This window comes from Triticum aestivum, chromosome 2D (genome assembly GCF_018294505.1).
Source record: "Triticum aestivum cultivar Chinese Spring chromosome 2D, IWGSC CS RefSeq v2.1, whole genome shotgun sequence".
Lineage (NCBI taxonomy): Eukaryota > Viridiplantae > Streptophyta > Magnoliopsida > Poales > Poaceae > Triticum > Triticum aestivum.
In genome coordinates, this window is record NC_057799.1 from 595,055,981 (window position 1) to 595,067,629 (window position 11,649).

At 47.8% G+C, this 11,649-nt stretch overlaps 1 protein-coding gene and 1 pseudogene across 1 annotated transcript; both read left to right on the forward strand.

The window, feature by feature from the left end:
- Positions 1-3,387: 3,387 nt before the first annotated feature.
- On the forward strand, positions 3,388-10,105 carry LOC123056006 (uncharacterized; annotated as a pseudogene).
- A 393-nt stretch (positions 10,106-10,498) lies between these two features.
- Positions 10,499-11,343, forward strand: LOC123050255 (indole-3-acetic acid-induced protein ARG7-like). Its single transcript, XM_044473079.1, has one exon. It carries the CDS (start codon positions 10,537-10,539, stop codon positions 10,939-10,941), a length of 405 nt encoding a protein of 134 aa, XP_044329014.1. The 5' UTR covers positions 10,499-10,536; the 3' UTR covers positions 10,942-11,343.
- The last annotated feature ends 306 nt before the right edge of the window (positions 11,344-11,649 follow it).

Sequence of the window (11,649 nt, forward strand, 5' to 3'; positions counted from 1 at the left end):
AAATAAAATAACAAGAGCTTCAGACTAATGTGGAAAAATTGGTCAAAATATAAAAGTTTGGTTCCTCTCAGTTTAGTTAGTGGCCTATATGAATTCCATTTGGCCCACAATATTTTTGTACAGTTATTGATTTGCTAGGGTATATTCTAAACTTAATTTTGTTAGCTTCTATCTGGTGTTCTTTCTTATAATATTTTTTTATATGTCGCAAGCTTACTCTGTTGATGAGAGTTTCTCCATGTTTATGAAGAAAAGATTTGGGTTCAGAGCACCTTCGGTTATAAGAATTAGTTTTCTAATTCTTGCTGGTCAGTCACAAAGCATTAATTTTTGTTTGTTTTACAATTTTTTCAGGAGCAATGGGAAATGATGAGCTCCTGCTTCTTTTTATGCCGCTTCAGGAGTGTAGGAAGCGGTTCCTCGCCGGTTGGACGTCGTTCAACCGCAACTCTGGCACCCACTGAGTACTGCCTCGGCTACAACCTCCCTCGGTGAGCTGCATCTTCCTCCTGCTCCTCTGCTTCGGCTACTGTATGGGACATAGCTAGGGCTATGATGATCGGTTATGGCTGATATAAGCATGCTCTCGAGCAATCGAGGCACTTGTGGGTATTAAGTTGGATACCCCCTCCTTTCTTTGAGCCGTTTTGATCATGTTCTTATTTTAGTGGCTCTGTCCTTGGATGGTCATTTCTGATGAGTGATAACCAGGGTAGTTTCACCCTTGTAAGAACATCCAGAAACATGAGACCGATCAAAAACCCCGTCTCCTCAGCGATTTGGGCTTCCTGGCCGTCTGCGCGCGAGCTTGCTCTTGAGAGTCGTTGTCGTGTAGAGGATTGCGGTTTGCTTGACGATCTTGATGCGCTGCACAACGAAGAGTGTTCGATGTCGGTGTACTTGAGCCGGAGATAGTGTCGTCGGAGTGTCGACTTGAGCGGCTCCTTCTTGAGTAGGACGAAGTGGTAGAAGAGCGGTTGACCAACAAGGCACGAATCTCGTTTTTCCTGATGCTATTCTGGCCGTTGGATCTTGCTCCAGATCGATCCCGGCCGCCGGATCGAAACCTGGCGCTCTACCGATGGGTTAGCTCGTTTGGCTCGCAGCGTTGCTCACTCGTTCTATTCGACCCGTGCTCGCTGGCGTGTGGGGCCCTTTGCGTGTGGGACGCGTCCGTCAGCGACCGTGTGTGCGGGCATGGCATGTGCGTCCAGTCACGTGCCCCACCAGTCGGAGGCCATTCTTGCTAGGGCAATGATGATTAACCATGGCTGAAATAAATGTGCCTTTGAGCAATCGAGACACCTGTGGGCATCAAGTTGGATCCTCCCTCTTGTCTCTAGAATTCTTTTTGATCTTGTGATACTTATTGTTCTGTCCTTGGATGGTCATTCTTGTTGAGTGATAACCAGGGCAGCTCCACTCTATAAACAGATTGATATGGTGATAAGAGATGACGGAGTGGGTCATATGATCGAGAAAAGGCGAATCTGAGCCCACCATGCATTGAACCCCGAATCCTTTTTATTTGTAGTTAAAGGTGTTGCTTATTTATGCTCCGGTGTTTATAGCCGTCTTATGTAAAGATTTCTTCTCTCTCTTTCACCTTTATTGCATATAAGTTGTTCTTGATCTTTTATTGTGTGTTATTGGTCCTTGATTTAATCTGGTTAAGAGTAAGTTGCACTTTGTTATTCTGGGATAAGAGATTGTTCGGCAATGCTATTGGTTCTTCATGAGGATTTCAGAGGAGGATTTCTGATATTATTTTATTGTTAACGGGTCATGCCAGTAAGCTTTCTGTGTTTGTTTGCCGTGAGGATAAATGGGGCATTGCACACTTATGTGTACTGCTACCTGGTTATCGCTGGTCTTTTGTTATAAAGACCTTGCTATGATTTTGTACGGTCCTTCTTCCCTAAGGTGTATTATGAGTGGTTTTTCGAGCTGTGGAATGTATTCCTAATCCTGGTCTATAGGCATTTCTGAACTTGATGTATGAGTTCTACTGGACAATGCTTATTTGGCCAGATGCTCATGGGTTGAGTTATTTGATGCATTGCTTTCACTATTAAATTGTTCGCTGCTTTGAGCATCTAGCTGCATACTGTATTGTTTTGTATTTGGTGCATTGGACCAAGAGCGCACAGAGGGAGATCTTCTCCACCGCGCCGGTGACAGCAATAGGGAAAATCCAGTCCACGGTGCCATAGGTTTGTGATTCTTATCTGTCACCCATTGTGGTGTGGGTTCATGTTCTTGGGTTATTATTTCTTCTTTTCTAGAATATCTCTTCAAATTGTGAGGAGCTTGTTACTTTTTTGTCTGATGGATTTTCCTTATAAGTAATGCTTTCTACGAGGATTATAAGAAGATTTGTCTCTGATGGTTTTTCCTTGCAAGTAGTGCTCTTTTATTTATGAGGTTTAATGGTGCATACCTACTATCTATAGGAAGGAGAGATTATTTGATTATCCCAAGGTTCTTTTTTACTGGACTAGAATAACAAGGTATTTTAACTTGCGGTTTTAGGTTATTTGATTAGATCAAGGTTCTTTTTTTACTGAAATAGTAGGGTGTTTTCAACTTAAAGAGATGATTGTTTATTCTATCTCCTTTGTCTTAGTTTTTACACAATCGGATGTATGTAGCTGTTTGCAATGTACTAGAGCAATTACGCATTCTCAATGATATCCTGATTTTCTCAACTATAGCCTTGCTTATGCTATGTTAGGAATGCAATGTAGGCAATGGCACTGTCATATGAGAAATAAAAAATAAACACACTGGTGGGTTTAGGATACAGGGCTGCTTCTCTGTGACTTCACATGGCTAACGGATTAACTTTAGATTTATGTGGTAGAAGTTCATTTGTTTATGGATTGGGCAATATGCCATTAGCAGTTAAGCATTCTTGGCTATGTCTACAATTTATGTTGCTTACTGTTTTTGGTTTTGAGTTATGCACTTATCTCACTTATTTTTTCTTCTTTATTATATGTCGGGTGAACGGACAATATATGAATGATATGTCGGGTGACAGTAGACACATGTATTGAGCTTATCAAACATTGAGCAGTGTCGTTGCTAGAAAAGTGAGAAAAATGGCTACTTTTTATTGTTACTTCTGTAACACTTCTTGGGTTTCAAAATCTCATTGTTGATCATCCACTGTAGATATATGTGGATATAGAGAGATAGATTGATCTACTTACAAACATCAAAGAGAATGCAGGGAAAGATCGATGAAGCTGCTGAAGTCATGCAGGAAGTTGTTGTAAGCCATCGCCGGGAGCAGTCTGCGGGCGCTTCTCGCGTCGCTGCTGTGGGGAGAGGAGCGCGCCATCGAGACGGTCCAGGCTGGCCACTTAGCTGGTGGGGACCCCCATGGTTGTCACCGACTGGATGCCACCACCGCTGCTGATGTCGTTGTCATCCTCGCCGCTGCACCACACGGCACTATTGAACAGGTCTGTATGCCTCGATCTCACCCCATGCTTTTCTCGCCTCGCTGGTTGGTTTAGTGACCTGCTCTGCCTCCCTCTTCCTCAGCCTGACGAAAAGCATGGCGGAGGGAAAGGTTATTGTTTATCCTTTTTGTAAGTTCCCCCTGGTTCACTTTTTTACTTATGCATGATTCTTATCAAGATTCACAAAATTTAGAAGATGCACAAAAGTTTCAGTTCTATATTCATGTTGTTATCCATTGCCTATGGTAGTTTAGATTGGTATTATTCCACTGGGGTTGGAAATAATCTCAAAAAAAATATAATGAGCATCTTACTCATGCCATTTTGGTGCCATATGTTCACCAAAATAAAAATGAAATGCCATTTTGATGCTTCTTACTCGTGCCATTTTTATGCCATATGTTTACCAAAATAAAAATGAAATGTGCATATTTACCATAGTCATCGGGCTGATTCGCCTGGTAGCTGCTTATGGATGCTGGGCTTTACCAGTTTACCACTTGCTTTCAAATGAATTTACAATTGAAGAAACCATGGATTCTTTTCTTTTCTTTTTGACCTACACTTAACCTTTCATGGGAAGATAGTGTGTCATTTCCCCATGGGATTGGAGTACTTGATGTATGCGTTGTATTATTGACATGGTCGTAACAAGCAACCATAAATATTGTTTTTGATTTCCTTGGGACGAAGACACTTTTATATGATAACCATATGTTTACTAATACATAGTGGGGTTTCGGAAACTGATGGTTACTTTTGTTTATTGACAACAAATTACTGTGATTCCAGGAGCTCTTGGATTACAAGTCCCTATTTTGTTTGGATTCATGAACCATGGGAGTGGACATTCATTCGATGCCACCAGCTCCTGTGATGCACCGTGTGAACACGTCCCCTTTGTCACATCTATCCATCCTTTTGTGGTCGATATCCACCGTGTATGAACACTGCATCCTTTAATTACCTTGTATATGAACACATCTTTCAAATGTCTTGTGCTATCGTTCTGGTGGCTATGGAGATGTGTTGTACTACAGTGAATGTTTGTTCTTTCCTTTATTCTGTTATATCCTGATAAAGCCTGGCTTTCTACTAACTTGACCATTACTTGCTTTGTCACATCGTTGGGACCGGCACCCTCGCGCCAAGGCGCGATCCCGATTTAGTTGTATATATAGCACCACAAGCAGCATCTAGTAGTGCACATCATAGAAGAAAAATATATCAAGTCTCAAGAGACAGTTCTGTAGAGAGATTGCGAGAGAAAGAGATGGAGCCAACGGCGGTGAGCCTGACCAAGACTGCCCTGGGAGGCGTGCTGGGCAGCGCGGGGACAATTATGGTCAATGAGGCAGCTCTGCTGCTGGTCGGCAGGAGGGAGGTGGAATTCATCTGCAGCGAGCTGCAAATGATGCAATCCTTCCTTCGGGTGCAATTAACTGCCGCGTGCACGGCCGAGGGGTGCCGCAAGGACACGGTGCACACGTGCCAAAAGTAGGTGCGCGACCTTGCCAGAAACCTCAAAAAATGCCTCCTCCACTTGACGTTGCATGCATCCCGCTCGCGCTGGCTTCAATGGGGGTCCGGCCTTGCCGGCCGCCACTGCGTCGCCGACCGAATCTGGGACCTCAAGGCCAGCGTCGTGGAGCTCGACAAGTGCAATCAGCTGTGACGCCCGGGTAATCAAGCTACGGTAACCCTCTGGTAATGATGCCACGTCACCACAATTACTGTTGCTAATCTCGTGCTAGTTTAGAACCGATCCAAATTCAAATTTAAGATCAAGTCGAACGGTTAAAGTTTTCAAAAGTGAAAACTAAAATGTTGTCAATGTTTTAAATAAATCCTGGGTAATAGTGGTGAAGAAACCTAAATTTTATAAAATGATTAAGTGTTCAAAATAATTAAAACTGTAGGTTAAATAATAAAATAAATGCCTTTTGAATTTTATAAAATATTAAACTATTTTAGTTGGGGTAAGAATTAATGTGGCAGTAGTTTATTTAAAAGTACCAATTTAGGTGTTAGTGATAATTTTTATTAAAACTAAAATAAATTGTAACTAAAATGAAATAGGAAAGAATAAATAAAAATAAAGAACATAAAATAAAGTAAGAAAAAAAACAAACAAACCCCTGGCCCACTGGGCCACGGCCCAGCAGGCCACCAGACCACCAGGCCGGCCCACTCCCGCACGCCCGTTGGCCTACTTGGCCACCCCCCAAAACCCTAACCCCTTTCCCCACGATCCCCATTCCCCCCCCATCGCGTGATCTGGATCGGGCGAGTGCCCCGATCGTCCCGACCGCGCCGCCTCTCCTCGGCGACCGCGCCGCCCACTCCTTGACGCCGGCGCCCGTCCTCGGCGCCGCCTCACCTCGCCGCCGTCGCCTCGCCCCGTCACCGACCCCGAGGCCGCCGGATCGAGCCGCGCCCCACCGCCTGGACACCGTCGCCCCAAGTCGCCGCCACACGACGCCGGCGCCCTCTACACCGCCCCACATCGCTCGCTACCGCGTCTCCCTGAGCCCACTGCCGTCCCCTACGCTCTGCTGTGAGCCCCCGCTGATCCCCCTTCCTTCCCCCTCGTCTCTGTCATCGTAGGTGGCCGCGCGCGCCGTTGGCCTTCGGCCGTGCTCCCGTGCATCCCGCGACGCCGCTGCCGTCGCCGCCTCCTGGTGCTTGTGCCGCCCCCCGCACCGTCCATCGTGATCCCGCCCCTGGTCTTGTCTCCAGCCGCCGCGCCCACCTGCTGCTCTGCCTAGCGCCGCGCCCGTCCGTCCGCTGTTTGGCCGCATCGGCGGTCGTCCTCGTCGGCCCCGCCCGCGGCCCCTGCCCGCCGACCAGCACCGGCCGCTCCTGCTGTGGCCACGGCCATGCCCCTGGGCGTGCGCCCATGCGGGCTGCGCTCGCACCCCAGGAGGCTTCGCCCGAACCCGTGCGCTCGTTAAAGCCCAGGGGCCTATGACAACGGGGTCCCACGCCCCCCCCCCCCCCCCCCCGTTTACAAAAAAAATGTAAAAACAATTTATACTAATATAATTAATTAATTAGTTAAACGGTTAATTAACTTAATTAATTAAGCTTAATTAGGGTGACCACCTAGTTTAGATAACTAAACTGTTAGAGTAGACTAACACAGTCAATGACAGGAGGGCCCCACCCCTGTTGACCAGTCAAACATTGACTGGTCAACTGGGACCCCCCTGACCCACATGTCACCCGTTGGTACACTTCTGTGTACACAAGGCTGGGTACACCTACCAATTTCCTGTTTATTTTCGAATTAATAATAATTTCTAGAATATTGATAAACCTTTGAAAAATCATATAAATTAATCCGTATCTCGGATGAAAATACTTTCTACATGAAAGTTGCTCAGAACGACGAGACGAATCCGGTACGTAGCCCATTCGTTCACCACACATCCCTAGCATAGCAAACACGCAACTTTCCCCCTCCGGTTCATCTGTTCGAAAACGCGAAACGCCGGGGATACTTTCCCGGATGTTTCCCCCCTTCGTCGGTATCACCTACTACCGCGTTAGGGCACACCTAGCACCGCGTATTGCCATGTTACGCTTTGTGATGCTTTGATTGCTTTGTTATTTATTGTGTTCCCCCTCCGTTACTTCTTTCCGGTAGACCCCGAGACTGCCGGCGACCCAAGTTCGACTACGGAGTTGACGACCCTTCCTTGCCAAAGCAACCAGGCAAGCCCCCCCTTGATCACCATATATCGCCTATTCTTCTCTATACTGCTTGCATTAGAAGAGTGTAGCATGTTACTGAGTTCGGTTAATCCTATTCTGCTGCATAGCCTGTCATTGTTGCTACAGTTGTTACCCTTACCTGCTATCCTACTGCTTAGAATAGGATGCTCGTGTTCCATCAGTGGCCCTACACTCTTGTCCGTCTGCCATGCTATACTACTGGGCCGTGGTCACTTCGGGAGGTGATCACGGGTATATACTATATACATTATATACATGACACATGTGGTGACTAAAGTCGGGTCGGCTCGAGGAGTACCCGCAAGTGATTCTGATGAGGGGGCTGAAAGGACAGGTGGCTCCACCCCGGTAGAGGTGGGTCTGGGTTCCTGACGGCCCCCGACTTTTACTTTGTGGCGGAGCGACAGGGCAGGTTGAGACCACCTAGGAGAGAGGTGGGCCTGGCCCTGGTCGGCGTTCGCAGATACTTAACACGCTTAACGAGATCTTGGTATTTGATCTGAGTCTGGCCATTTGGTCTATACGCACTAACCAGCTACGCGGGAACAGTTATGGGCACTCGACGTCGTGGTATCAGCCGAAGCTCTTTTTGACGTCAGCGACTGAGTGGCGCGCGCCGCATTGGACCGTAAGCTCGCGCTTGTATTAAGGGGGCTAGGTCTGCTTCCGGCCGCGTACGCAACGTGCAGGTGTGCAATGGGCGATGGGCCCAGACCCCTGCACGCATAGGGTTTAGACCGGCGTGCTGACCTCTCTGTTGAGCCTAGGTGGGGCTGCGACGTGTTGATCTTACGAGGCCGGGCATGACCCAGGAAAGTGTGTCCAGCCAAATGGGATCGAGCGTGTTGGGTTATGTGGTGCACCCCTGCAGGGAAGTTTATCTATTCGAATAGCCGTGTCCCTCGGTAAAAGGACGACCCGGAGTTGTACCTTGACCTTATGACAACTAGAACCGGATACTTAATAAAATACACCCTTCCAAGTGCCAGATACAACCCGGTGATCGCTCTCTAACGGGGCGACGAGGAGGGGATCGCCGGGTAGGATTATGCTATGCGATGCTACTTGGAGGATTTCAATCTACTCTCTTCTACATGGTGCAAGATGGAGATGGCTAGAAGCGTAGTCTTCGATAGGACTAGCTACCCCCCTCTTATTCTGGCATTCTGCAATTCAGTCCACTGATATGGCCCTTTACACATATACCCATGCATATGTAGTGTAGCTCCTTGCTTGCGAGTACTTTGGATGAGTACTCACGGTTGCTTTCCTTCCTCTTTTCCACCTTTCCTTTCTACCTGATTGTCGCCACCAGAGGCTGGAGTCCAGGAACCAGACGCCACCGTCGACGACGACTCCTACGATACTGCTGGTGCCTACTACGCTGACGACGACCAGGAGTAGTTAGGAGGATCCCAGGCAGGAGACCTGCGCCTCTTTCGATCTGTATCCCCAGTTTGTGCTAGCCTTCTTAAGGCAAACTTGTTTAACTTATGTCTGTACTCAGATATTGTTGCTTCCGCTGACTCGTCTATGATCGAGCACTTGTATTCGAGCCCTCGAGGCCCCTGGCTTGTATTATGATGCTTGTATGACTTATTTATGTTTTAGAGTTGTGTTGTGATATCTTCATATGAGTCTCTGACCTTGATCGTACACATTTGCGTGCATGATTAGTGTACGGTCAAATCGGGGGCGTCACATCAGCGGTGCGACGTCTTCGCTCCCGATATCGCCCTGCCTGCCCCGGAGCAGCAATGACACATGCACGCCGATGATGAATACCCCTGTGCCGAGCTCGCGCCCGATGACAAGTGGCAGAGCATCAAGCGGGCTGACCAGATGAGGCTGGCCAATCGCGTCACCCCAGAAGAAGTGAGTGTGGTGTCTGTGTGGGGCCTGAGTGGGATGGGGAAGTCGTATATGGTGAGGATGCCTTTTACAACGACGGCCCCCTCATTGACCGCTTCGACGGTCATGCTTAGATAACCATGCCACTATCTCGACGGGAGAAGAGAGGAAGGACAAGGAAGGAGCGGCGGCGGCGCGCCGGCCGGTTGCCGACGACGGCTCGGGGCGCAAGGTGCATCTCCCATGGTTTTGTCTGATGCACATGTGTTGCTTGATGTAATGCCACAGAGAGGGGGTATAGCAGGAGGGGGGGGGGGAGGGGGGGAGGGGATGAAGAAGTGAAGTGAACATCCGCGTGGTGCTTTTTTTATTTGCCAATCAGGTGACGGGTGATCTCGACCTGTTAGAAACATCATAATTTTTTTAGCATTTACATTAAGTGTTTTTTTTTTCCACTGTCATACGTTGCGTGCTGTGCATTTTTTGTTCTCACAATTTGCATTGTGATGTTTCTTTTACTAACCAGGACGCTATTATGATGGTTTTATGTATTTCGCTCCAAAATATGGGGTAGTAGACCATGCCTCGTGATCCGCTTTCCCTAATCCCGACTCCGGCCAGACATGATATGTCTTTGTGGTTTGCGCGTACTGTAGCATTTCTGTGGGGGTCCTAAAATTTACGACTACATTGTCAAACATATAAAAGAGGAAAATATGGAGCGGGGTATTTTGGAGAATGAGCTCCATAGAGGCCTTAATTTTGAAAATTCAAACCTTTAAGTTTCAACAATTTCTAGAAAAAAGACACATGTAATGTGTATGTGTGTAAAATTTTAGGATGAAATACAAGCTGTACAAAAGAATCATGGACGTTGAAGATGAATTGCATGTGAGACGTATGCTAAATTGCCAAAGATATTGTCACTTTGTGTAGCTCTTATTTTAACGTATTTCAACCTGAAAATTTACACATGCACAATTTGTCCGTAAGTATATGTGTATTTGTTTTCAGAACTTTGTGAAATTGAAAAGCTTGGATTTTGAAGTTTCAAATTAAGGTCTATATGGAGCTCGGCCTCCATTTCGCATTTCGGAACATATGCGTAATTTTGATATGAATATGTAATTTAGTGTATTGTCATCCATTTCCGAAGACATGGGGCAACATATATATATTTTTTGTTTGAAATCAGCTAACCTGACGTGCGAAAATATAAGGAAAACAGTGAGCGCTAGTGACCTTCGTTTGTGAGTATGAAGTTATTCAACTGAAAAACGTAAATATTTAAACACCGAAGCATATGAGAAAAATGGAGTCTTTTATTCCAGGCCAACCGGATGACGGAGCCGAGTCCCCATCGTCTTCTTCCCTCCTATAAAACCTCCTGCCCCGCCACCTACAGGAAGCCAGCTCTTCCTCTGCCCACCCAACAACATCAGACTCAGACCAGCAGCTCAGCTCTCAACTTTCGTCGATGGCGAAATGCAGCAAGATCCACAACATCGTCTTGCTCCGGCAGACCCTGCGACGGTGGCGCTCCCGTGCCGCGGCGCGCGCTGCTGCGGGCGACGGCGCGGTGTCGGTGCCGGCGGGGCACGTGGCGGTGTGCGTGGGCGGCGCGTCGCGGCGGTTCGTGGTGCGGGCGGCGCACCTGAACCACCCCGTGTTCCGGGAGCTGCTCCGGCGGGCGGAGGAGGAGTACGGGTTCCCGTCCGGCGCGTGCGGCCCCATCGCGCTCCCCTGCGACGAGGACCGCTTCCGGGACGTCCTCCGCCGCGTCTCCTCCGAGGAGCGCCGCGGCGTGCCGGCCGCCAACAGCCGCGACGTGGCGACGCGGCCGTTGCTTCAGAGGGTGGCGGCGGAGGAGCTCGTGTGGTAACCGATCGATGGAAGCCACACGGATTGGCCATTCATACGTGCTCTGTTCTCACATGAGATAGCCCTGGCGATGTGACTCCGGCGGCGGCAGTGGAGGAAGCAGCAGCTGGTCTTCCGGACGCGGAAATGGCGAAAGCATGCCGCAGCCTGGAAGACACCACCCGCCCGTGCGCACGACAGGTGCCCGAGGTATTGAAGGACGTGGTCTGGTGCCCGGTGTAGCGGCCAGCGGCGCCCCGAAACACGAATCGGGGACGGTGCCGCGGGTGAGCAACCGAGGCTCTGTAAGGCTTGAAAAGTTGACTGCAGTTAGGAGAAATCTGTAGTGATTAGTTAAAGATGAAGATGACGGTTTTTGTGATTGTCGTAATTAATCTGTAGCATTCCTTGCCGGTAATGATAAAGAATTGCTCTACTCCATGTTGCACATTCACTTTGTCGTTGTTTGTCATGTGTTTCAACTCAGTGGTCTGTTTTGCAAACTCTCCATCGACTAAAAACTTTCTTATTCATGTGCAAGATTTCCAGCTTTGGAAACTCCCAGGTCACATGTAAGTTTAAAACGTAAGTTTCTCTCAAACAATATGTCAATTTAATCTGAAATTTAACCAGGTAGGCCACTAAATTAATTTTTATTAGTGATATTCTCGTATTTACATGTGCCAATTAAATTCTAATTTTTTAAGTGTAGAGAGAAAAGAGGCTACGT

Coding starts and splice junctions, on each gene's coding strand:
- LOC123050255 (XM_044473079.1), top strand. CDS start 10,537: ATGGCGAAATGCAGCAAGATCCACAACATCGTCTTGCTCCGGCAGACC.